This window comes from Anabrus simplex, chromosome 9 (genome assembly GCF_040414725.1).
Source record: "Anabrus simplex isolate iqAnaSimp1 chromosome 9, ASM4041472v1, whole genome shotgun sequence".
Lineage (NCBI taxonomy): Eukaryota > Metazoa > Arthropoda > Insecta > Orthoptera > Tettigoniidae > Anabrus > Anabrus simplex.
Window position 1 is genome coordinate 75827107 of NC_090273.1, and position 27821 is coordinate 75854927.

General features: G+C 42.0%; 1 protein-coding gene across 3 annotated transcripts in view; it reads right to left on the reverse strand.

Annotated features, from left to right (window-relative positions):
* The window catches only part of VGlut (Vesicular glutamate transporter), a 511784-nt gene that overhangs the window by 60694 nt on the left and 423269 nt on the right, over positions 1-27821 (reverse strand). For all 3 annotated transcript variants that reach the window (XM_067154057.2, XM_067154059.2, XM_067154058.2), the window contains 2 exons: positions 13751-13869; positions 10428-10542 (listed from right to left, as the gene is read on the reverse strand). In XM_067154057.2, the coding sequence (XP_067010158.1) occupies positions 10428-10542; positions 13751-13869 (234 nt within the window). The remainder of the gene's footprint in view (positions 1-10427; positions 10543-13750; positions 13870-27821) is intronic.

The following is a 27821-nucleotide window of genomic DNA, read 5'->3' on the forward strand; positions in this document are numbered from 1 at the left end:
GGGTGGGCGGTATCTGCCATGTGTAGGTAATTGCGTGTTATTGTGGTGGAGGATAGTGTTATGTGTGGTGTGTGAGTTGCAGGGATGGTGGGGACAGCACAAACACCCAGCCCCAGGACCATTGGAATTAACCAATGAAGGTTAAAATCCCCGACCCGGCCGGGAATCGAACCCGGGACCCTCTGAACCGAAGGCAGTACGCTGACCATTCAGCCAACGAGTCGGAAAGGAGTGAAGATGAACCAGAGGAAACAAAGAAAATAATCGAAACACTCTTACGAATTGTCTCACAGATGGTTTAACTCACTTTCTTGTAGCTGGAGTAATGAAAAGGGAATGGTGGGTCAGCGGAATTGATCTACGTTCTCCCCTGCCTTTGGAGTGTAGGTTTACGACCAGGTTTCCCCTACAGAGTCGGGTATTCCTTCCAATTACTTGTGCCATGATCCTCACTTTCAACTTTTCGATCTGACCTCTCTTTGTCTATTTTTGTTCTTTTTCGACATCCAACGGTATTTGGTTTGCGAGGCCTAGGGACTCTTCCATTTCCCTGTCCTTCGATACCCTTCTCTTTCTTTTGTCAGCATCTTCTTCGAACATCTTCGTTATTCGAAGGATGATACCTCTTCTTTCTTCCCCACTCTGGTTAGTGTAAAAGGAGGATGGTTGCCCAGTTGTACTTTCTTTAAATGATAATCCTCCCAACCACATCACCAAGGAACTATTATACGAAATACATTTACTTATGGACGTGGGACAAGGAGTACTTTCAGAAGACACTTGAAACGTTCATGAAAACAGGGGGAAAATAATTAGAGTATAGGTGCAGGACATTCGAATCACCAGCGGTGTCTTGGAAGAGGACCTTACCACAGTCTAATATATACAGTCGCGAAGCTCTAATAAGGAAAAGGTTCATACATTTGACAGCTGGAGCGACACTAGCATCTCTAGCGGCGAGGTAGAGGCAACTTGCTGGCAGACAACAGGGAACGAATTACCACTACAGTCTAAAATGGTCATAACTTCTGAACCATTCATGCAAATAATGTCCTGACAAGGTTATTGTAATCCTTATGAAATAGTGGAGAAAGTCAAACAATTTATTTCGATGAGGAGTTCGAGGATAATATCGAAATATTTATTTAATCTTAAGGAGTCATGTTTTTTACCGCGGACTAGAACATAAAATCGCCTCTATAGGGCAGCCGGTTCGAAATAGGTATATACCATCGCGGACTTTTTTGTAGAGGTTTTTATGCTCTACAATTCGTACACTTACACTTGGGGTCTGTCGTTGACGGTTCAGGCAGCGTAAGCCAAGAAAGCAAGCGACCGACCATGGTAGAGCGCTGGCCTTCTTAGCCCAACTTGGCAGGTTCGATGTCGGTCGGTCGGTCACTTGCTTTCTTGGCTTACGCTGCGTGAACCGTCAACGATAGACCCGAAATGTAAGCGCAAGAGTTGTGGAGCATAGAAACCTCTACAAAAAAGTCCGTGATGGTATATACCTATTTCGAACCGGTTGCCCTCTAGAAGCGATTTTATGTTAAAGTCCGCGGCAAAGAAAAATAACTCCTTAAGATTAAATAAATATTTCGATATTATCCTCGAATTCCTCATCGAAATAAATTGTTTGACCTCCTCCACTATTTCACAAGGATTACAATAACCTTGTCAGGACATTATTTGCATGAATGGTTCAGAAGTTATGACCATTTTAGACTGTAGTGGTAATTCGTTCCCTGTTGTCTGCTAGCAAGTTGCCTCTACCTCGCCGCTTGGAGCGCTGTACTCGCATCGGATGAAAAATATCATCAGAGCTTCGCGACTGTATATATTAGACTGTGACCTTACCATAAGACCATTTCACCCGCTCCTTACAGAATGTGTGATATATTCCAATTGAGGACTCGATAACTTCTGAGGAAACCGGCAAGTGTTTCTACGGGAAATATGCACATGTTGGTACAAACATGATTGTTTTAAGTTTCTAATAGATTTTGTTAATTTTTTTTCAGTAACTTACCAGAGCTCGATCTTAGTTTCTCCGCTGTTTCTATAACTCACAATGTTTTCCATCAAAACATCCGAACTTAGTAACATAAAAATTCAAATTTGATTTTTTCAGTCCCTGTAAACCTGTTGAAACATATGGGATTAAGATTTTTACAATGTCTTCTACTACTGTAACTTCAACATGATAGGTAAAGTCAACTTGCTAACTGAAATATCAAATTAAATTAGAGGAAATAATATTTCGGACAATCTTCTAAAATGATAACTAACACCTTGGAATCGTTTGGACTTAAGTGTGTAATTTTACTTATCAACACGTATTAGTTCTTCTAAAATAGTCCTATGTGTTGTTATTTGAGTCATCAGTCCATAGACTTCATTTCCTAATCTAGTATTTCCTGCATCACCTGACTTCGACACCGGAGAAAGTAACGAGGAAATCAGAGAAGAAACAATCACCGGTTTGTGCAACAGTAAGGAGTTTGGATATGCCAGTATTGTGGTAGAGCTTGAGGTTCTTGACTTCGTTACTTCAGTCATGTAACAATCCACAATCGGTTCGACTGCACTCCGTTAATTTTGTCTTGAATTTATTTATTTATTTTCGTCTTGTGCTCCTTACCCAGGACTCTGTCCTATGAAAATGAAAACTTACAAACTGTTTTCCAGTCATTGACCGGGTGAGGAATGAAATGAATGAATCATATATAGGCTATTATTACGATGGGGTCGCCACTCCCAAAGTGATTTTATTAATGACTGATAGATGCTATGAAATGAGAATGGAGAGTGTTGCTGGAATGAAAGATGACAGAGAAAACCAGAGTACCCGGAGAAAAACCTGTCCCGCCTTCGCATTGTCCAGCACAAATCTCACATGGAGTGACCGGGATTTGAACCCCAGTATCCACCGGTGAGAGACCGACGCCCTGCCGTCTGAGCCACAGAAGCTCACTCTGTCCTATATTTGATTAAAATTTCAACTTTGAATGTCTGACAGTTACTGAAGGAAATACACCTATACTTATGAAAATATAGCATCGAGAAAAACATTATTTAACGATGAAACAGTATTACAACTTAACAACGCACATTCCCTTTTAATTGCTTTATTACGAACTAAATACGTAACACAATCAAAATACTGTACGTACCATTTTGTTCAGAAATCATAGAAGAATGTATTGAAATAAAACTGTTTTTTCTTCATTGGATAGCAACAAAAGCATTTGAAGGACGTATCGCGGAATCAAACTTGCGCTATGGAGAGCTTATTTTCCATTCAGAGTGCAGTTGAGACAAAGGAACAAAATCGTATGGACATCGACACACTGAGAGCTGACATTGCAGTAAAATATCACATGAGTGTTTATAAATACTCAGATTTAATTTGTTATTGTCTCTTAAAAATAATAGGATTATGTGTCAGAGTAGGGACTGCAAAATATAATTCGCTGTTCTGAGACTCAGTTCAGCAGTCAGGAAAGGGAACGTCTCCTTCCGTGCTTCAGTAGTACAACAAAGTGAAGGTGAAAGGATGAGCAACAGGACAAGCAAAGTGACCTGAGAGTGGTTTCTTCAATCCGTGCGACCTCGCTGACAAATTACTTCCATTGCCCTAAATTATCCATGTGTTGTCGTCTTGAAATCTCCCAGTTCCCTTTGTTGGAGACGTCATCAGTGATAAATATTCCGTGTCCATTAGGCACGACAAAGGGATACTGACCGGTAAATAGTGTCAACACAATTGCTTTCAGTCATTAGGCTCCATTAACAACAGTCGTTGGCACAGTAAATCGATAAATGTGTAAACACAATGGAAGACATTTATATAAATATCTCTTCATCTGTATTGTAAAAAAAACCGGGATTATTAATGTGTATTTTATGAAACGTGTCATACAACAGAATAGACGGAAGGACGTGGGTTCGAATCTCCGTCAGGAAGTCGTAAAATTTAAGAAACGAGATTTCCACTTCCGGAGGTGCATATGGCCCTGAGGTTCACTCAGCCTACACCAAAAATGAGTACCAGGTTAGTTCCTGGGGGCAAAGGCGGCCGGGCGTAGAGCTAAACACTCTACCCCATCACGTGCCGCGGTTAACAATGGTGGAAGCCTTTACAAGGGCCTTCATGGCCTGCACGGAGGTGTCTTTGTCTTTGTCATAGAATAGAGCCGTTTACTGTAGTGACTTTCTAGTCAGCTTGAATTTGGGGAAGCCACACTGGGTAGAGGAGACTGTGTTCAACTAGAGGCTGCAAGTTTAGGAATTTATTTTTGCTAAAATTGGCACTTAAAATTTAGGAAATAGGCTGTAACATGATGAAGTAAAGGTACCGTGCTCGATAGCTGCAGTCGCTTAAGTGGGGCCATTACCCAATATTTGGGAGATATTGGGTTCGAATCCCACTGTTGGCAGCCCTGAAGAAGGATTTTCGTGGTTCCCCATTTTCACACCAGGCAAATGCTGGGGCTGTACCTTAATTAAGGCCACGGCCGCTTCCTTCCCACTCCTAGCCCTTTTCTGTCCCGTCGTCGCCATAAGACCTATATGTGTCGGTACAACGTAAAGCAAATTGTAATATGAAAAATGGACACTAAAAATAATACACAATATTTTTTTTGCTAGTTGCTTTACGTCGCACCGACACAGATAGGTCTTATGGCGACGACGGGACAGGAAAGGGCTAGGAGTGGGGAGGAAGCGGCCGTGGCCTTAATTAAGGTACAGCCCCAGCATTTGCCTGGTGTGAAAATGGGAAACCACGGAAAACCATTTTCAGGGCTGCCGACAGTGGGGTTCGAACCTACTATCTCCCGAATACTGGATACTGGCCGCACTTAAGCGACTGCAGCTATCGAGCTCGGTACACAATATTTTAACGTAAACTACTTAATATACATCTACATCGCATTTTATTACTTAATATTACATAGCAGGAACGGGACCCGGCGACCCTCTGAATCAACTGGATTTTAGTAGAAATTGGCGTAAAACAAAAATATCGCTTGTGGAAATGTTATTTTTCATCTTCCTTTCATAATCCGTTTAACATCTAGGGTTGGTTTATCCCTCGTACTCAGTGAGGAATCCCACCTATACAGAGCAGAGCCCTGGAGCATGGTGGGACTTTGGGTCGGGGGATACAACTTGAGAGGAGGGCCAGTACTTCGCCCAGGCGGCTTCACCTGCTACGCTGAACAGGGGCCTTGTGGGGGATTGGAAGATGGAAAGGGGTAGACAAGGAAGAGGGAAGGTAACATCCATTGCCTTAAGTTAAGTACCATCCCGACATTTGCTTGGAGGAGAAGTGGGAAACCACGGAAAACCACTTAGAGGATGGCTGAGGTGGGAATCGAACCCCCTCTACTCAGTTGACCTCCCGAGGCTAAGTGGCCCCCTTCCAGCCTTCTGTTTCCAAGTTCTGCTCCACATTGAAAGTTTTATTTTTACGGATTTCTTATCTAAGTATTGTGCTTCGGTATATTGCAAATAACTAGTAGCACGTAACACTACTCTCTTCGGGGAAAGGATGGCCAGCTGTAGGGAGTATTTCCTTGCTGTTTCTTTTACACCAAACATACATGTTTCACCCTTCAGTTTTGCTACAGCTTTTGACTGAAGTCCCGGTGTTGCAATGCAATGTAAAATGGAAAAGCATAAACATTAAAGGGAAACTTTCGGAGAAAAAAGAAGATGATGGTGCTACCGAAATATTTCTACTTCAAACGACTGCTGAAATGTGGCAGGTTTTAAATATCTCGAGACAGTGTATTTAGTACAGCTAGGTAGCGTTAAAAGCAAATATGAAATATTATTCCAAACATAAAATTAGAACCAAGCAAATACTTCTTTTAAGGACTGAAAATGCCTAGTTAACTTAACTTTCAGCCTAATACAGTAATTATACGAATAGTTCAGTGCTTCATTGTTATTTTTAGATTTTATCTTTAATGTATGAGACGGGAAAGCATAAATAAGCCAACAACTGTACGTCATTTAATGACTGAAAATGTACTTACATTTCGCTTAATACTATTTGACTCGCTTTTGTTCGTTGGGGGCTCCGCCCCAGAGCCTCAGATAGTCTTCGGTAGAAGTGGTAATTTCGTAATTACTGTAGTGATATCGTACGTCGTATCGACAAACGGATTGCACCGACAGGCGGCTCTTTTAGTGGCCTACGTGTCCAGTCCTCTGGAATTTTGTCCTATTTTGGAGATTTATAGCATAGACAGAGGTAAACGTTTCTATCTGGGGCACATTTCATATCTTTTTCACAATCTAAGAAAATTATTTCCTCACCTAATGGACAGATACAGTCTTGAAACTTGGGAGGCTAATCGAGGATGAAAAGATCTACAATTTTGGTTCTTTGACGTTTTGTTGTATAGCCTATCCATCGGGTACACCTTGGATTGGTTTAGAATCTTAGATTAGGCTGAAATTTCAGTACAGTCTCCTCATAATCATTTCGTTTTTCCATAGGTTCACTGCAGCTAGAGTCATGAAATTTGGCCCCCATATGGCATACAGACGTACCAATGAACCAGCCGAATTCCATGTGCTTACCAGTTATATAAGTGTGCCAAACTGTATAATAAATTACGGAAAAGTGCAAAATTTGACCTAAAATCAGAAAATGAAAATCTATCTAAGGCATAAGTGATCTACATATGACTAAAAGTCGTTGATCTCTTCATTATGGGTGTCAACTGAGTTGTTCGTTTTGCTATACGACTTGTGTTTAGACACATAAAACGTCGGAAGAATGTTCTGCGCCGTCATGAAAATTGCCTCAACTTTTCGACATTTTTCGGAGGTAAAAAGTTAAATATCGAAACTTTTTCGAATTTCTCCGTCAGTCACAGCCAAGAATATATAATTTTGCTAAATAACCACTTTCCAGCACACCTGAAAGTTTGGGTCCACAATTCTTGTTTCGGGGAGGGGGGGGGGCGGTAAAAGTTTTAAATATGAACTTTCTGGAATTTTTCCCTTGGCTACATCCTAAAACCTATCAGAATGCTGAATTTCAATTTTGTACCCCATCTAGAAGTGTGCAAACATTAATGTCAGTGAGTCAGTTAGTTGTGTATGTATGTTTAGTCCTCAGCCCGAAGGCTGATTGGATCCTCAACAGTTCCGCCATCAGCTGTCATAGATGGCCTAGGCATCACTGAAGAGGCGTACTAGGGAAATGAGGAGTGAGGTAGTTTCCCGTTGCTTTCCTCACCGAGCCACAAGTTGCTTAACCTTCTGTTAATATTATCGCATTAACTAGATCTCAAAGTGATCAAAATAAGCGGCAGGCACTGTAGTACATAAAAACAGATGTAACATTTGTGGGGTATGCAGAATTGTAAGAGGAGACTGTTATAAGAATTCACTGAACTTTTAAGGAACTGCTCTTTCATTTTACGGATTTGTTATATTTTCACAAACCCAACGTTCATATAATCTGACAGTCCACGAACATGAGGGAGGACGAAAAATCCCTTCCACCAATACTGTGTTGATGCTGCAAAAAGAACTTTGTGTTCGCTACTCTCTGATTTCTCACACTTAGTTTTCTTGTTGAGCCTCTTAAGTTGAGCCGTCTCAGACGCACGATTTATGGTGGTCGAGGGGAGACGCGGGATGAAGCTTCATAAAGCTGAACTCGCTGGCTCTCTGTCCGCGATTACTTCATTATAGCACAACAAGATTTACCTCGCTCGTGCTTCGCATGCCTTATTCTCCTCACTTCCTTTCATATTGTATTCTGACAGCAGTTGCGATTACCGCACACTAGAAACGGATGCGGAGGTTATACAATAGAAATACAGTAGATGTCTCTGAGGTATACCTAGGTGTCAAAGTTAAGAGTTTGATTCAGGAGCAAGACTCATTTCAGGCAACAATTTTGGACGAGAATTTACTGTGATGTTCTAACTCGCCAAATCTTTGTTTACTGACGGGACTTTAAAGTCCCACCTTTCAAAATTCACTGCAGGAATTGAACGGTACACGGACACCTGGCGGGGCTCCCCAGTCCTCATTAGAAATACTTTCAGAAACTAGTGAGAAATGGTAGCATCAATCACGCACAAGAGAGAGAGAGATTTATCAAGGAAATAAATCATACGTCCTCCAATGAACATGACCATTCAGATCCGGAATACAGTGAGGTTACAATTTCAGTGGAGTTTAAGAACACCAAGAAGTGGAAATTTAATTGCTAATGCTGTTATTATCTTCTTCTTTCCAGGGTTAGTGGGTAAGAATTTTAATTACGTTCTCCTTTGAATGGAAATGAATGATTTGTAGAGAGTCCCACAGAATCTGTATTGCTATTTTTTCTATTTCTCAGAATAGAACTTTCAAATTTTGTGGTAAGGTCGATGTCTGACTAGGGAGGGTGCCTCTTGTTCCGAATAGCAGGGCTCTGACAATCCACCGATCGATAGGTATTTTATATTTTACTGACAAGCAAGGCAAACACGGAACATAAATAGCGTGCTTTTCTAGGTCCACATACGTGGTACTACGTAGTAGTGGTGAAGCTATTATGATGAATGTTGGAGTGCCGAAAGAAACTGATTTTTAAAATCATCTTCACTGCTCAAATGGTAAGCTAAATTTTTCTCCACTGAATGGATACTTAAAATGACAAATTATTCTGTCTAAAGTTATTCATTATGTATCATTGTGGAATTCTGGTGTTATTAAATATTGGGAACTTCAAAGTACCACCAGGTACCAGAGATAACAAAGAGTGGTTGAGATTATGGTTAGAAGTTGATATCTGCATTGGTATTGTTGGATGGGTGGGTTATTGGACAGTCTATTCATGGTAAATAGCATCAGCGACAATGGCAATTTATTATTTCATCAGTTGAGAGTATATATACAAAGAGAGGGAAAGTTGATGCTCTATGGGCGACCTGCTCGCCCGCGAGGATACGGCTCTTCCTATGAGGAAATCCATTTCGCTAAGAACGGACATGCAATGTGATAATGAGTAATGTCGTTTTACAGAGTTAACATTACCGAACTTAGTTCTTAAAACTAGCCTCTTGTTCGCATAGTACTGTGGAACAAGTTCATTCTCTATCCCGCAGAGGGCCTTTCAAGGTGAAGCTCACTAACTATCAATAACGTGATTCAGTTAAATTTAACGCCACTGAAGGCCGAAAACTATGGATGTCATGACAGTAATTTGTGAAATGTAACTTCAAAGGTTTTCAGTCTCTCGAACACATAAGTTCAATATAAATAGTACACCGTAACATACCCGTAAAAAACCCAAATTATTAAATAAGGAATAAAAATACATATTATTATTATTATTATTATTATTATTATTTATGTATGCATTTATTTATTTATTTATTTATTTATTTTCCACTAATTTTAGGTACAAGTTAGTGATGGTAAATGGAGAAAGGACATAGCCCCACATACACTTACGTGCCCCCATCCTCATTTAAAATTACGTACATACATACATACATACATACATACATACATACATACATACATACATACCTATATTATCATTATAGACTGTTATGCCTTTCAGCGTTCAGTATGCAAGCCTCTGTGAATTTACTAAACGTCGCCACAATCTTCTATTTGCAATTAGTGCTGTGGCCTCATTTAGTTCTATACCTCTTATCTTTAGAGCGTTAGAAACTGAGTCTAACCATCGTCGTCTTGGTCTCCCTCTACTTCTCTTACCCTCCGTAACAGAGTCCATTATTCTCCTAGGTAACCTATCCTCCTCCATTCGCCTCACATGACCCCACCACCAAAGCCGGTTTATGCGTACAGCCTCATCCATCGTGTTCATTCCTAAATTAGCCTTTATCTCCTTATTCGGAGTACCCTCCTGCCATTGTTCCCACCTGTTTGTACCAGCGATCATTCTCGCTACTTTCATGTCTGTTACTTCTAACTTATGAATAAGATATTCTGAGTCCACCCAGATTTCGCTCCCGTAAAGCAAATTACAATATTAAAATATACAATTATATTCTACATAGTGTGCTTATATACAGTTACTTTATTTACATAGGCATATTTATATTGAACTTGTGTGTTCAATGGAATAAGTAAACTCGTGTCCTCATCCCCAGGTGGTGCAGCTCTTCTCAGGCACACCCCCATTGGAGGTGAGCTGCATGTACCATTTCAACCACATACCAGCCCTCCTGCCATTCTTAAATTTCTGGCAGTTCCGGGAATCGAACCCGGGCCCCCGAGGACGGCAGCTAATATTCAATGGAATGAAAAGCTTTTAAGTTACATTTCCTGAATAGACACTGAAAGTCATTGAAAAAAATATGAAAGAAAGTAATTGGTTGGTTCAAGTTTTCTGTATTATACTGATTTCAATTCACTTTTTAATTGACATGACTAACCTCAACTAGCCCCTGGCAGATTCGGACGATGATGACGACTGCGGGACTGAGGATGGTAGCACCTGGCACAAGAAGGTTCAAGAACGAAGAGATGGCGATCGCTGTACCGAAGATCCTAAAACAGACAAGGAAGAGGTGAATGGAATACGCGTGTACACAGAAATCTAAGATTTATTTCTTAAAGGTTAATTTTTTTTTTTTTTGCTAGTTGCTTTACGTCGCACCGACACGGATAGGTCTTATGGCGACGGGATAGGAAAGGCCTAGGAATTGGGAGGAAGCGGCCGTGGCCTTAATTAAGGTACAGCCCCGGCATTTGCCTGGTGTGAAAATGGGAAACCATGGAAAACCATCTTCAGGGCTGCCGACAGTGGGGCTCGAACCCACTATCTCCCGATTACTGGATACTGGCCGCACTTAAGCGACTACAGCTATCGAGCTCGGTCTAAATGTTAAAAGACGCAATGTAAAATAATAGCGCGAATTCAGAACGGAATATGTGTTGGTCATTCAGATGCTAGAGAGGAAGCACTGTATCACCAAGGACAATTTTTTTTTGCTAGTTACTTTACGTCGCACCAACACAGATAGGTCTTATGGCGACGATGGGAAAGGGAAGGGCTGGGAGTGGGAAGGAAGTGGCCGTGGCCTTAATTAAGGTACAGCCCCAGCATTTGCCTGGGGTGAAAATGGGAAACCACGCAAAACCATCTTCAGGGCTGCCGACAGTGGGGTTTGAACCTACTCCCTCCCGAATACTGGGAGATAGTAGGTTCGAACCCCACTCACCAAGGACTGACTGACTGACTGACTGACTTCATAGATTTAGCGCGCTACTGTGTCTGGCGACAGAGCGGGATGACAAAGCACAGGATAGTTCCTGGCACCGTGCAATAACAGTGTTAACATGGATATGTTCTTGGACTGCGAGTCTATCTAGAATTATTAGCGTGGACAGTTTTCCGACACCACGCTAACCATGGCAACCGGTCTACGTCATCTTTTTCTTTTCCTTAATCTTCTGCGCTAATGGATCACTTAGGATCACGCGGAATCAACACTTGTTGAGCTTTCCTCCTTGCCCGAGAGTTCTTCATCTTCATCGATTGTTGTAATTTCTGTTCCTCCGACCAAGTACGTCGTGTTGATTTCTTCCCGTCTTCCTCAAATCCCTTTGTGAGAACAATTTTTCTGATAACATTTCCATCCTGCAGATGTGGTGAAACTGATTCAGTGGGGTCTTTCTCTACTTGCTTATACCATTTTGATCTCGAACGTTTGATTTGCAAAAAACTGTGCATTCCATAAATAAGTCTGTTGTTATTCATTCTTTCTAAATGGCTTAAAAATTGAATTCGTCGCATTCGCATTGTATCAGTAAGTTTAGGTATTTCGAAATATACTTCCGAGTTGGGTTTGGGGCAATGTATTCCATTTTTAATTCTCGGTCCCAGGGATTTTTCTCATGATAAACATAAAGAGCTTCAGATTTGATCGCGGTTAAGAAATGAAGAATTTTACCGTTCCAAGCATTTTTGGTTATAAAAATTATCTTTTTGTGTTGAAAAGCAATTTCCATTTTCTGAATTCTTCGAAGCTACTGATTTATTTTCATCCTGCGGCATCTATGTATGACAAAGACAACGTCACTCCGTAGAGGCCATGAAGGCCCTTGGAGGAGTGGAAGGTAAAGGCTTCTACCTTTTTTAACCGCGGCACGTGATGGGGTAGAGTGGTTAGCTCTACGCCCGGCCGCCTTTGCCCCCAGGAATTAACCTGGTACTCATTTCTGGTGTAGGCTGAGTGAACCTCAGGGCCATATGCACCTCCGGAAGTGGAAACGTCGTTTCTTAAATTTTACGACTTCCTGACGGGGATTCGAACCCACGTCCTTCCGGGCGAACCGAGCACGCCTTTACCGCCTCGGACAGGCAGCCCCGTCATCTATGTATATTCAATATAATTTATAAACACATTATGCACAAGGTATTAATTAATTAAACGAAATTAGCATCATTTGCATAGTGTGACAAAGTCAATGTCCTGTCTTTGCACTCAGTGAGATGATACGTGTTACATGGTCCTCCACATATGGTGCACTGACATCTGCCGGTGAGGCTGTGGTATTGTCCGTGGGCTGCCACTCTCGTATATAAATGGCACAGTTGCTAGTTGGCCTTTCTCCATTCGTTGTTTGTCATCGCTGGAGTGATGAGGAGTCCGGGATTGATGTCCCTCCCTTTCTGTCGCCTGTCTTCTAGTAATCTGCTGCTTTGTGGCGTTGGTATCAGATTATGAGCTTTCATCAGATCTTCTATAAAGAAGGTTGTGTCTGCCAGGGTATACGTTATTCTGTCTTGAGTGTATTTTGAGACGCAAGAGCATTCTTTTCAGGTAGGCTGTTTTAATTCCCTCTAATCGCTTGAGCTGTATGCCATATGAGGCAATGGGAGCAATCTTTATGTCGAATAGTCTCAGGGCTGTTCTGATGGATGGTAGATTCAGTTTCTTTATCTCGAAAGTCGCCTTTGTTCCTCTTACAGCTCTGTCTTCAATGTGCTTGGAAAAGGAGTGTCCTGTCATTTGCGGTGTGAGTCCTAGGTATTTTTAGCTTTTGACTATTTCTAGTACTTCTTCCCAGCAAATTAATCTATCAGTGTTCACCAGATTTCCTCCTTTTCTGAATTTCATTATTTTTGTCTTATCCCTATTTATAACTAGGTCATTTTCTTGGGACCACTCTTCCAATTTGTTTATGGCTTCTTGCAAGGGCTCCCTTCTTTCTGAGAGCAGGATCATGTCATCGGCGTACAACCACATTCTCACTTCTTCTGTTTGTATCCTTTGTATCACATCATGGGTAAGTACGTTAAACATAATGGGGCTCATAGGATCTCCCTGGAGTACTCCGTCTGTTTGCTGGATTCCTTTGGACGGCATTAGGCCATCATGGATTCTGATTGTATTTTTTCGGAGGATGCTCTTGCTATGAACTTAAAGATCTGACTTTCTTCGTCTAACACAGGCTTTAGTTTTTCCAGTGTTCTATCCCTGTTTACCCCGCCAAAAGTTTGCTTTTAATCAATGAATGTATACTAAATGTATACTATGTATACTAAGACAGGAAAAGAAACATATCCATGCTTATGTGGTTTTGCGTGTAGCGGAGGAACTTAGTGGAATCGTAATACCTTAATATTGAAGAAGTATAGACACAAAGCCAGTTATATAGATGTATTTTCGTAAGGGATGTTAGGCTCAGAAAAATGAAAGGACATAATTGTACGTATAACACAAGTAAAGGAGTTTCTGATCAGTCATACCTGTTGGCGGGGTACATGGAAGCCAGGAAGCCACCAGGTACCTGGGTCACCAAGTACCCCCAGAAGAAGGAGGAGTCCACTGCACTCTCCGTCGCAACGGTCCAGTTGAACTTCACCTCCTGCAAAAGGAAATAAAAATACTTAGTGTAATAAAGTGGTAAGGGAATATGAATATTTCATTCACCCGCCAATTCACGTCTGAAATTAAAATATTTTGTGTGTAAACATTACCTCAGATTTGATGATGATGATGTTTTGTTTAAAGGAGCCTAACAGTTACTTCATCGGTCCCTAAATATACGAGATACGACGAAGTGAAACGATAATTAAAACTTCAAAATGTATCCACTGAATAAAATCTATAAGGAATGATGATGAAGAAATGTCCATGAATCCAAAACAATCAGTGGATCCAATTCCCGATTTCTCATATTCTGAGATGATGTTTGTCGTCCAAAGGGGTCCAAAATCCAGGCCACAGGCCCCTCTTAATTGTAATAATCACTGGTAAAGCAGAACCATGGGTGTTACTCGTATACTGGTACTATAAAAATGGTGTACGGCTTTTAGTGCCGGGAGTATCCGAGGATAATTTCGGCTCGCCAGGTGCAGGTCTTTTGAACTGATGTCCGTAGGCGACCTGTGTTTCTTGATGAGGATAAAAATGACGAAGACGACACATACATTCAGCCCTCGTGCCAAAGAAATTAACCAATTATGGTTAAAATTCCCGCCCATGCCGGAAATCGAACCAGGGACCCCTGTGACCAACGGCCATCACGCTAACCATTTAGCCATGGAGCCAGACATACTGGTACTAATCACAGGTAACGTAGACTCACGGTGTTGTTCGCATAAGGCCACTACTCACAAGCAACGCAGACCCATGGTGTTCTTCACTTAATGGGTCTAATCACAGGCGCCGGTATTTCCATGGTGTTCCTCACGCAGTGGAACCTATCACAGGCTACGGATACTCATGGTATTATAATCACAGCAATAGAACCAGATCTGCGGCCGTGAAAGCCTTTTTTGAAACTCATGGTATTGCTCGCGTAGGGCCACTACTCACTGGCAACGAAGACTCATGGTGGTGCATAAATACCGTTAAAAATCACGGGCAATTCACAGCCCCGTGGTGTTCCTCACATAGTGATACCAATCAAAGGCAAGGCAGACCCATGGTTCTCCTCATATAGTGGCACTACTCATAGGTAACGCAGACCTGTTGTGAATACAGGGGAACCAACGCAATTCAGCGCTGCGCACGGCAACTCCTCCCGCAAGGACTAACCTCAGACAGGCTATTTACGGGTTCCCCTTGGAGGAGCCGAACTAGTGAGGTGCCTTGTAGGTGTGGTTAACACGTGTGTTAACCTAACCATGGCCACGAACGGTAACCTAACCGCACACAGGCTCTTTGTCGTCTCCCCTCGGAGGAGTGACGAAACTGTGCCGTAATAAGGACGGGCGTTTTAAAATTGCCCGCTTATCTTTACATAACCGAACGCGCGGGTCTTCTTCTGACAGAGCTGTGACGTCACAGCGTGACAAATTACTATCATATCACGCTAGAGATATATCAGTGCGCTCTCGCAGCGACTTCGTGAGTTTCTATAATCAAAAGACTATCAGATCCCACGAGAGACGTAACAGTCACACTCGCCGCTTCTTATCCTCACTGAGAGGTCATTGAACCCGGGCAAGAACCTACATAGGTATACTACTAGGGGTCAAGAACCACGTAGGTACACTACCAGGGGTCAATGACCTCGTGGGAAAATACTGACGCAGCACCCATTGTTTCAGAACATACTTTGCCCTTCTACTGTGTCTCGCATGCACCAGTGATGAATGGGAAGCCTTATCGCTGGTTTACAAAGGAGCGCTCCAACGTACCATATTACGGATGTCGAACAAATAACAGTAGTTTTACTTTACACGTTCTGTAACAGGATACATTTATAAATAGCCAACGACGCAGAAAATAAAGTTTAATAACTCACTGATTTATACACGTACAGGCATTCCACTCTACCAAAAAGTTGTATATATTTGTCTTGAACGATCCATTGGCTCTTAATTGCAACTCTATTCGGTGAATACATGTATAGAAGGCAGGCGGCGATTTTGGAAACTCCTGCGCATACCGTCTGCGATCTTCGGCTTCATGCCGACCAGATTCTCCATAGATTAAACTTATGTCTGTATATTGGTCGTTGCTGAACACACCAACCATTGCCGATATGTTGACAGCAACTGTACCAAATACCGGCCTACTACTGTGTGTTCGAAGTCGAGGCTTAATAACGGGAGGGGGCGCATTAGACGGATAGCACTGAGGAACATGCAGCGAGTGGTCGTTAGGTTATTTTCTCTTCGTATTCTGAAGTAAACTAAGTCAGTAGTACCCCTGTGATAATCAGTTACTAGATATCCCGTTCATCGTTAGTGCATGCGGGACACTTCTAAGTAGAAAGTACGGCACTCGCGGACCACCTGGTATATATTTTTGCTAGTGGTTTAACGTCGCAGTAAGAGTGACACAAGGATAGGAAAGGGTTAGGATATGGAGTGTACCGGTCATGGCCATAAGTAAGGTACAGCCTCAGCATTTTCCTGGTGTTAAAATAGAAAACCACGGAAAACCACCTTCAGCACTGCCGACGGTTGGACTTGAACCCACCATCTCCAAAATGCAAGCTCACAGCTTGCGACCTTTATCGCACAACCAACTCGCTTGGTTCTCCATAAAATTAAAATACTCAGCCTGTTTCCCGTCATTCGACGGGGTTCAGGAATGGAATGAATGAAACCCCCATCCAGCGGCGAGGATAGGAATTGTGTTGGCTGCTGAAACCTGTCGCACTTCTCTGGAGCAAACCGGAGTACCCGGAGAGAAACCTGTCCTGCCTCCGCTTTGTCCAGCATAAATCTCGCACGGAGTGACCGGGATTTGAACCATGAAACCCAGCGGTGAGAGGCCGGCACGCTGCTACCTGAGCTACGGGGGCTTTTTGGGTCCCTGTAAATATATTTAAAATGGAACGTAATTACTTTGTTAGAAGTTTCAGTCCGAAGATAATATTTTATTTCAAACAGTGGAATTCGCCGCATTTAACTTTGGAGAAATTTATAGTGCGTTGTTCGGAACAGAAATGAGGTTGTGATCTCTCTCTCTCTAGCCACTGTCCTGAGGGCAGCCGCAATTAACGATGAGAACAATTCCACAGCGTCTGTGATGAGAACACTATACGTATAGGGTACACTCTGTGTTAGTCACAAACATATTATATGATTAATTATGAAAACTATACATTCAAGGGAGCTGCCTTGCCGAGGAGTGCTTGGTTCGCCTAAAAGGACGTGAGTTTGACTCCCTGTGGGGATGTCGGGAATGTAAGAAACTTCCACCTTCTCGATAGGCACATGATCTTGGCGTTCACACTTAAAGTAAGCACCAGGTTAATTATTTGTGCGAAGGCGCCCGGGTACAGGGTCTCAGCGCAATATACTAAAAAAACCAGCGTCTTTTGGTCACATTTTCTAAAATGACAACTAAGTCAAATTAATACAACTGATCACAGAAGGCAGAAGAGATAGGAAACATGTATACAGAAGATTACCCTGCGTGTGCAACCTCCGTCATTCAACCGGAGTGAGTGAGTGAGTGAGTGAGTGAGTGAGTGAGTGAGTGAGTGAGTGAGTAATAATAATAAGAAGATTGGAAACCTGTAACGACTAAATTCGGCAAAATTGATCAAATGAATAAATTCAGGTGCCTATGAGAGGTAATTCAGCGATGGGTATAGAATCGTGAAGCAAATAAGGAGACAGGATCGGCAAGATACTGGACAAATACAACATAAAAACTATCTATAAACCTCACCGTAAGCTAGCCCGTTATCTACCACCAGTAAAAGACACAATAGAATTACAGGCCCCTGGAGTGTATCACATTGAATGCAGCTGCGGAGCTTGCTATGTAGGTGAGACAAAACGTCTGATCTCCACCCGCCTAAAAGAACATATCCGTCACACCAAGAACCAAAACACAGATATTTCATCAGTATCCAAGCATTCCTACGAAACTAAGCACGGAATATCATTTGACAAGACCAAGATACTAGCAGCTATCCCTTGGAATCTGGAAAGGAAAATCCGCGAGGCTATCGAAATCAAGAAACATCCGAACAACATAAATTTAGAAGAAGGATATAAAATCAGTAATTCTTGGATGCCTATCATTCATAGTTTAAGACATACAGACCACAACATAAACACACGGGCCGGAACCCCATTACATAACACCGCGGGCAAGTCCCCACTACCTGGCTGTGACGCATACTCTCTAGAATTCTCGCGAGACAGCCAGGGCTTACGTCAGCCAGAAAGGCTAGGATATAAAAGGCCAAGATCTAGGCCACTCTAGTAGTGTAATTTCTGCCTGGGAGACTGATTACCTCGGATCGAGTAGGGGTATTTCAGTCGCCTTGACAAAGAATACTGCAATGTATTCGAAACGTCGGCAAACTGCACGTGATGTGCGTACAAGTACAACACGGTTCAACCCGGAAATTAAATTAAATAATGATGAATGAATAACTGTTGCCAACCAGCCTCACGGCTGATGACTACAGAGAAAGGAGAGAGAGAGAGAGAGAGAGAGAGAGAGAGAGAGAGAGAGAGAGAGAGAGAGAGAGAGAGATAACAGCATTTAATTCCATACCGGACTCTATAAAAGCTTCTCAGAATTTAAATAAATTGAAAAGAAATATTAAGAAACATTTATAGACAAAATTTAATGTTATTTTATTTAGTCTGTTTAGATGAACTTATTATCAGGTTTCATTTCGAGCTACTGTACGTGGTTCTATTTATACAAACTTTTAAACACACAATTGTGTCACTCTTGAAAAGTGCTGTATTTTAGATTTTAATTATTATAAATTTTTATCAGCTCTGTATTATAATTAGCTTAATTTGCCTTTAATATTGTAACTGTGCTAGTTTTTTAATGCACTGTCTCAATATGAGCATTAGCTCATACGACCTTTGAAACAATAAATAAATGAAAATCCACAGCCTGTTTCCAGTCATTCGACCGGGTCAGGAATGGAATGAATAAAGCCCCCATCTAGCGGCGAGGATAGGAATTGTGCCGGCTGCCGAAGCCTGTCGCACTCCTCTGGGGCAATGATTAATGAATGACAGATGAAATGAAATGATACTGGGGAGTGTTGCTGGAATGAATTACGACAGGGAAAACCGGAGTACCCGGAGAAAAACCTGTCCCGCCTGTGCTTTGTCCAGCACAAATCTCACGTGGAGTGACCGGGATTTGAACCACGGAACCCAGCGGTGAGAGGCCGGCGCGCTGCCGCCTGAGCCATGGAGGCTCAAACAATAAATAAATAAATAAATAAATAAATAAATAAATAAATAAATAAATAAATAAATAAATAAATAAATAAATAAATAAATAAATAAATAAATACCCATGAACTCTCAACAACCTTGCCACAACTGTATAGAACTTACAAAATATAAACATTTGGTACGTGTGATGTACTGCGTATTTTTTTCTACAACAACTTTTTTTCAAAATGTAATGTTTAAAGTTAGTTCCTGTGTGCTGTGAGTACTGACGCTTCTGTCGCATTTCCACCATCTCCAGAGGGAGTGAGAACATTCCACACTCTCTCTCTAATGAGCACAACACACCATTTGAGCTAGCTCTTCCCAGTAACCGGAAGTGACAAAGAATAGAGCATCAAATGCGCCATTAGATCTCTTTCATGCTTCTTTATGGAGGGTGAGACGACTGAGAGAGTGCGCGAGAATCTCTTCAGAGAGATAAACTGATGTTCTAAACTGGTGTTTTGGCAGATTTTCTCGACGTGTCTAATGCACTTCGGGTTGGAAACCCACAACTGTCCAATCTTAGATGCATTTATCTACTGTAATATGGTGTTTTGGTCTATTTCGGAAGTGACAGGTTCTTCGAATTTAAAGTGTCAAAAATGTGATAACCTAGTGAGTTGGCCGTGCGGTTAGGGTCGCGCAGCTGTAAGCTTGAATTCGTGAAATATTGGGTTCGGCAGTTGTTTACGTAGTATTTTCTTAAATTATTTTAAAGTTGAAAATTTATCGAACGTCTCCCTTGGTAAATTATTCCAATCCGTAATTTCCCTTCCTATGAACCAATACTCGCAGTGATACATGCTTTTTCCGCCTTAGCTTTGGCGTGACGTAGCATGCCGTTGGAAGTTCCTAGTTCATACCGTGTCTGTACTTAGTCTCAGTGTATGCTTCCCTTCTTAAGGTAAGTGTTATTCGAAGCTGTGATCGTCCCATACATTCTTTGGAGATTATATTATTAACATGAAATTTGTGCTATCGGTACCGTTCATGTTGTCGAGCGTAAATACAAACATACCGGCATAACAACCCTGTACATGAAGAGGGACCGATACCTTCAGATTGTCTATAAACTACACCCTGAAGATGATGGTTTCCCATTTTCAAAGTTTGCAAATGCTTCCCTTGTACCTTAACTAAGACCACGGCCGTTTGCGTATCACCCATGGCCCTTTCCTATCCCATATTCCCCATTAGAGCTAACTGCATCGATGCGACGTAAAGTTAATAGAAGAAATAAAGTTACCGGTTGCATAAAACCCGTTTACATTTTTGCCGGACTGAGTGGCTCAGACGGTTGAGGCGTTGGCCTTCTGACCCCAGCTTGGCAGGTATTTGAAGGTGCACAAATACGTCATGTCGGTATCTTTACTGGCACGTAAAAGAACTCTTGCGGAACTAAATTCCGGCACCTCGGCGTCTCCGAAAACAGTAAGAAAGTAGGTAGTGGGTCGTAAAGCAAATAACATTATTAGATTACTTTTGACATAGACTGTACATATTAGACCCTTTCATGTATTTCCTTTCAGTTCCTCGTCAGTTAATCTAAGTTACTGATTTTTAAGTTTTTGTGTGTTTTTAAATTACTAAATTGATCATTCACGGAAATTAATTTTTAAATGTATCATGTACTCGTTAGCTGAAAAACCTGCGTTATTATTTGTGAAAAGTACTTGAACTTAAAGATACATTCACTAAAACATTTCAAAGTAATTGCGCTGTGAAGGAGGACTGGGTGTATAACACACCACACAGGCTAGTTGACCTCGTTTCAAAGCAAGTGAATTACTCCTGATTTGGCTGAACACGCTACTAATAGATGATAAATTGTTTAGCAGACTCCAAATGAACCGAATACAAACAGTAATTAATATGTATTGTAGTATACTCTAGTGTCTAGACCTTCTCTTCTCTTTCCATTGTGTGAGTGCTGCGAGCAACAGCATGATGGAGCACCTGTAATGCTAGCGACGAGACTGCCTCTACTGTTGTATTGCGCAAGAGGCCGTGGTAAGTTTGCAATTCCTATATTGGCAATGGTATTGAAGTCCTGAAGTTTTAAAAGAGCTAGTGTCGTAAACTGGTGCTCAGGTGTTTTCATGCCATGTTTTGACAGACAGAGATATAAAAATGAAACAGAACCCAATTACAGTGTCAGCTTGCGCAATCTGAGACAAAAGCAACTTAAGAAATTTGCCGTGATTGTCGTAAAGTGAAAAATGCGTGGTAATCAGACCAGTTTAGATCAAAATCGAGTAGGATCTTACGAATAAGTTGTTCAAAACGTTCATCAGGAGGGGTACTTCAGAAGGGGCCTAAAACCCAAAAACCTATGTATTTTATTTGCAGTTGGGATTACAGGAAAATTGTTTATGGCAACATTGTTTAGAATTTTTGTTCTATACCTTTTTTCTATATAGTGAAAATTTAGGGAAATATCAGTGGAAGTCGTGTGAGAATTGAAGTACAACAGCCAGTAATTAATTCTGTAGACCATAGAGAGAGTTGCTACGGAGATCGTTCCGGCAATTATTTTAAAGGCTTTGTGTACCTCCCAGTATTTTCTTAATATTAACTAGATACTTGGCTTTCTTTCTATCACGATCGGCAAAAAAAAAAAAAAAAAAAAAAAAAAACTGCTAAGGAGCACAGAGAGCAAGGAAGCCAGAACGTGAGGACGAGTCGCTGAGAGGAATAGGGATGCCCACTTACGAGCCTCAGAATCTGGGGAACAATATGAAGGGGTGGACAAACACATGCTAAGTCAATGTCTCGTCAAAGAGGGCTACTGCAACTAGTACTTTATAAGATAAGCGTCATTTCTCGAATAGTTTATACAGGGCGCCCCAGGAGGACTGGTCAATATTCAGGGATATGACAGGAAGAATAGAGCCTCCGTGGCTCAGGCAGCAGCGCTCCGGCTTCTCACCGCTAGGTTCTGTGGTTCAAATCTCGGACACTACATGTGAGATTTGTGATGGACAAAGCGGGGGAGGGACAGGTTTTTCTCCGGCTACTCCGGTTTTCCTTGTCATATTTCATTCCAGCAACACTCACCAATATAATTTCATTTCATCTGTCATTCATTAATCATTGTCCAAGAGGAGTGCGACAGGCTTCGGCAGCCGGCACAATTCCTGTCCTCGCCGCTAGATGGGGGCTTTATTCATTCCATTCCTGACCCGGTTGAATGACTAGAAACAGGCTTTGGATTTTCATTTTCATGACAGGAAGGATCATCTGAAGCAAAATACTTAATATGGACATATGTCCTATTCCGAGATAAAACCATTTAATGTACATTTGTTTTTGGGCCAATAGCGGGCACGTATGTGTCTTATCCACCAAACGTCCTTAAAGTTTTGAAATGGGTACAAGTTTTCCGCATATAATGTTCACCATACACGTGTTCTTGGGACATTGATACGCGCAGGTTTCAAAAATAGGAAAAGTTCTCTCATTTTTAATTACTGCGTTGATGGGGTGAATGTTCCTTACGGGGATCACTGTAAGTACCTAGTTGTTAACATAGGGAAAGATCTTCACTGGGGTAATCACATAAATGGGATTGTAAATAAAGGGTAAAGAACTCTGCACATGGTTATGAGGGTGTTTAGGGGTTGTAGTAAGGATGTAAAGGAGAGGGCATATAAATCTCTGGTAAGACACCAACTAGAGTATGGTTCCGGTGTATGGGACCCTCACCACGATTACTTGATTCAAGAACTGGAAAAAATCCAAAGAAAAACAGCTCGATTTGTTCTGGGTGAATTCCGTCAAAAGAGTAACGTTACGAAAATGTTGCAAAGTTTGGGTTGGGAAGACTTGGGAGAAAGGAGACGAGCTGCTCGACTAGGTGGTATGTTCCGAGCTGTCAGTGCACACATGGCGTGGAATTACGTTAGTAGACGAATACGTCCGATTGGTGTCTTTAAAAGTAGTAAAGATCACAATATGAAGATAAAGTTGGAATTCAAGAGGACCAACTGGGGCAAATATTCGTTTATAGGAAGGGGAGTTAGGGATTGGAATAACTTACGAAGGCAAATGTTCAATAAATTTCCGTTCAAGAAAAGGCTAGGAAAACGACAGTTAGGGAATCTGGCACCTGGGCAGCTGCCCAAAATGCACATCAGTATTGATTGATTGATTGATTAATTGATTGATTGATTGATTGATTGATTGATTGATTGATTGATTGATTGATTGATTGATTGATTGATTGATTGATTGATTGATTGATTGATACCTGTTTCGCGCAATGTGCTGAACACTCTGGTAAACATTCTACGACCAGGAATTCGACGTGTCAGAAAGCGCCGACAGTATACCTCGACAGCAGCAGGTGCACTGCCATCGCAGAAGCCATAAACATACAGCATATCTGCATACCTGCATATTCTTCATCAGTGTAGATGTATGGCATTTTAGCCAGCGCGTGTACAAACACAGTTAACCGATGCTTCTCTCTGATACACTGGCAGACAGCCATCCACTAGAACGCTTTTTATAATGTTTAAACAATTGCGAACATCTAAGTCAAGCCCAGTACAGTTCTCTCGACAACGCTCGCACTACCGCAGTTCAGCTTCTCCAGCGAGCCGGGTTTCCTTGCCGGCGCTATAGAGAGCTACCCCCAGCGAAATTTAAGGTCGCTTGTCTGACGCATGCATTTGAAGCTTCCTTGTCCTGGGAGCTGGGCGGAGCTGTGGCCCCTCCCCCGACAGCAGTTTGCGGTGACAGGCCAGCTAGCTTAGGTAAGGGGTGTTAGTTTTAATACTTGACACTCGAAGTCTCCAGTGCCACACGCTAGAAACTGCAAGAAAAATATCAACATCTTAACAGTATAGCCACTTGCACATCGTCTTGCTAATAAAAACAGAGCCAGTATATGAAATCAATTGTAATATAGAGGAATATATTTTAGTCTTGGGTTTCGGCATGTACACAGTTTTTTCGAGCAATTCATTGATGGCACGTGTGGAGTATGTCTTGCGATAGCTGCAGAAAAATATTTGTTTTTGCTAGGGGCTTTACGTCGCACCGACACAGGTAGGTCTTATGGCGACGATGGGACAGGAATGGGCTAGGACTGGGAAGGAAGCAACTGTGGACTTAATTAAGGTACAGCCCCAGCATTTGGCTGGTTGTGAAAATGAGAAACCACGGAAAACCATCTTCATGGCTGCCAACAGTGGGGTTCGAGCCCACTATCTCCGGAATACTGGATACTGGCCGCACTTAAGCGACTGCAGCTATCTACCTCGGTCAGAAAAATATTTAGGTTGCCCAGCATTAACACAGAGTTAAGCGCGAAGTAGAAGAATTTTTGTATTTGGTTGTCTGTGATGGTGGTATATAGTGCATTTTTGTAGTGTTCGTCTTGGATTGTAGGCAAGGTTTCGCGAGTTCTGTGGCATTCTTCATGAATATAACGTGTGTTATACGTCGTGACAAATATTTTCCCTCGTTTGTCGTTGATGCACGTACACTATAAAATTTCAGCGACGGTAAAATACCATTTAAGTTTTGCTGATTACTTTAAATTAGGCTTTTTAAGTAAAAAAAAATAGTCCCAGTGTATTTTTTGTGAAAACCATGACTGTAATATCACGAAGCGTCACCGGATGAAACTGTAAGTACATTGTTCAAAATCTGCTATAGATTAAGTTATGATGGTGCCGTCACTGCCGTGAATATCAATTTCGAAGTACGTGCGAGCGTGTGGTTGAAGATATTCTTGAAAGATCTGTCTCAGGTAGCCCTTTACACGAAAAAAAAAAAGAACGCAGCCTTATAGCATTTTAATGTTGACTTTAGAGAGTGTAGTGGGGCTACGATCGTTTATATTTTAAAAAAACCTTTTTTTGCAGCTGGGGTAATGAGTATGTTCACCGCATGCCACTGGTTACATGGTAGGTAGCAGGTAGGGACCCCCTTCGGAGGCAGTCCTACTACGGAGTGATGCCCCTGTCTACGTGAATCCCAGAGCACACTGACCCGTTGTGTAACATCTGGTAAGGGTCCCGGTTGAGAGTTACGAGTGAAGAACTCAAAGGCGGGCTGAGTAGCTCAGACGGTTGAGGCGCTGGCCTTCTGACCCCAACTTGGCAGGTTCCATCCTGCCTCAGTCCGATGGTATTTGAAGGTGCTCAAATACGTCAGCCTCGTGTCGGTAGATTTACTGGCACGTAAAAGAACACCTGCGGGACTAAATTTCAACACCTCGGCGTCTCCGAAAACAGTCAAGTAGTTAGTGGGTTGTAATGCAATAACCTTCTTCTTCTTCTTCTTCTTCAAGACTTCAAAGGCATCTGCGGCGCAGAAGATCGTCTTCGGTACGTAGGAGATGGCGGAAGAGGCAATGTAAAGATGCCAATCGCCTCTGGCAGATGAGGCTCTGTAGAAGAGCAGATGGTCCCTTGGTGGAGGTAATACTACAGAAGTCCATCTATTGTTGGGAGATCAGAAGAATGCACATGCCAGGTGAGGCACGGGGCGAAGGGGTTTTCACCAGCAGAGCCAGTGACGCAGTGGTTACCATAGCAACTCCGCTACTACCCAGGCGACTTTATATTATCTTCTACTGGCAGGTCTTCGCTCTTGTCAGTTGTACTCCAGCAAACTGCAAAGTGTGAGTCAATGTTTTCGTGTAGCAGGTAAGAGCAGATAAGAGTCGATCTCTCCGGACAGAACGGGAAGTTCGTGCTTGCAGACCACATTCCTCATTCTTGCATTCATCTCATCTCTACACAGTACAGAAGTCCATCTATTGTTGGGAGATCAGAAGAATGCACATGCCAGGTGAGGCACGGGGCGAAGGGGTTTTCACCAGCAGAGTCAGTGACGCAGTGGTTACCATAGCAACTCCGCTACTACCCAGGCGACTTTATATTATCTTCTACTGGCAGCTCTTCGCTCTTGTCAGTTGTACTCCAGCAAACTGCAAAGTGTGAGTCAATGTTTTCGTGTAGTAGATAAGAGCAGATAAGAGTCGATCTCTCCGGACAGAACGGGAAGTTCGTGCTTGCAGACCACATTCCTCATTCTTGCATTCTTCTCATCTCTACACAGTAGCAGCGTCTGCACTCCATGTTAGGGGCGGCTGCAGAGAAGTCCTGACAGTAGGTATACATTGCCTTTGGGTGTGGTGAGTCCATTGTACTGATAGCCTATAAAATGATTGAGAGTGAGTGACTGTTCAAGGTTTAACGTCCCCATACGTCAGGTAGGCCTACTCTCGGCCTGGGAAACGATTAGAACGCCCCCCCCCCCAAAGGTGACGTGCAGTTCCTGGTGTTCTCGCCATGGGGTAAACTATGAAAAATAGAAATCTGTGGAAGTTCTTCATTCATAACCCGATCCAGAAGACTGGAAACGAGAAATGAATAATAATAATAATAATAATAATAATAATAATAATAATAATAATAATAATAATAATAATATGACATGAGTTTAATTTTGACCAACAGTTTTATCCACACCAGAATTGATAAATCAATGTTGTCAGTCTAAATCTGTTGTGCTCAATGTGAATATACAATCTCAAATTGTTTGCGCTCTACTTGAATACGAAATTTACTTTTTTCAAGAACCTCGCGCACAATTCGTTTGCACTGATTTCAATGCTAAACTAGTAGATGTATATTTACTCGTATTTTCATTTTTAACACTTCTTGCGATAAACTTAAAAGTTCGTATTTTGCTCAGTGAGAAGAAATTTGTAAACTCCACTCCTCCACACTATTATCGAGCATTCTGGCCTTTCTGCTGTTACTCCGCAACTTCGCTGTTATGAGAGAGGGAGAAAGGCGTCAGTGCACGGGACATTTGTAATTCTGATTCCATCCCTCGCTTCCGGCTCGAAAATATAAAAGCATCGAAACGAAGAAAAAGGGAAGAAGGAAGTGATGTGGGGGGTGGGAGGGGAGAGAGAAAAGAAGGGTAGAAAAATACAAAGCATTATATGGAGCTGAAATGTACAATGGATGGGAAAAGCCATGGATAATGTTTTCTCCCAGTAGAGCGAAATAACAAGAGACGATGCTATAAAACGGGAGTTAAATAGAAACAGTTGATCCCAAGACATCTCTCCTTTTATAGATTTTCTCGCACAAAAGGATATTTGTGCTAATAATGTCCGTTAGAAAGGGGAGATTCTTTTTTAAAGGAATATTCCTAATGTAAAAGTCCCTGGGAGAGAAAACGTATCTCCGGCCCTTGTGACAACAACAAAATGCACGCCATTTTGTACATTGCAGTAAATTAATGATGAATTCTCCGTGAAGTACTGTATGTTTGTAACACAATTAATGATTTCAAAACAAACCACTGAAAACGACAAGTGAGATATATTTTAAGAATTTTTCAAAATTCATCATCATCATCGTCAGTAGTGTTACTTATTACTGAGTGTCGTGACCCCATTGTTTTGTCTCTAGAGAGTTACATGCGTCACAAAGTGTCACCCGCCATCCAACTCGAACTTCAGCTTTTCCTAGGCCAGATATCTTCCTAGCCTGATCTAGCCACCTGCTTGCTCTTGCTGTCCCAAGTGGTCTTCTGCCTTCTATTTTGTCATCCACGATAGACTTCTCCAGGTTGTCTCCATCCCTCCTCAAGATATGTCCAAGGAACTGAAGTGTAG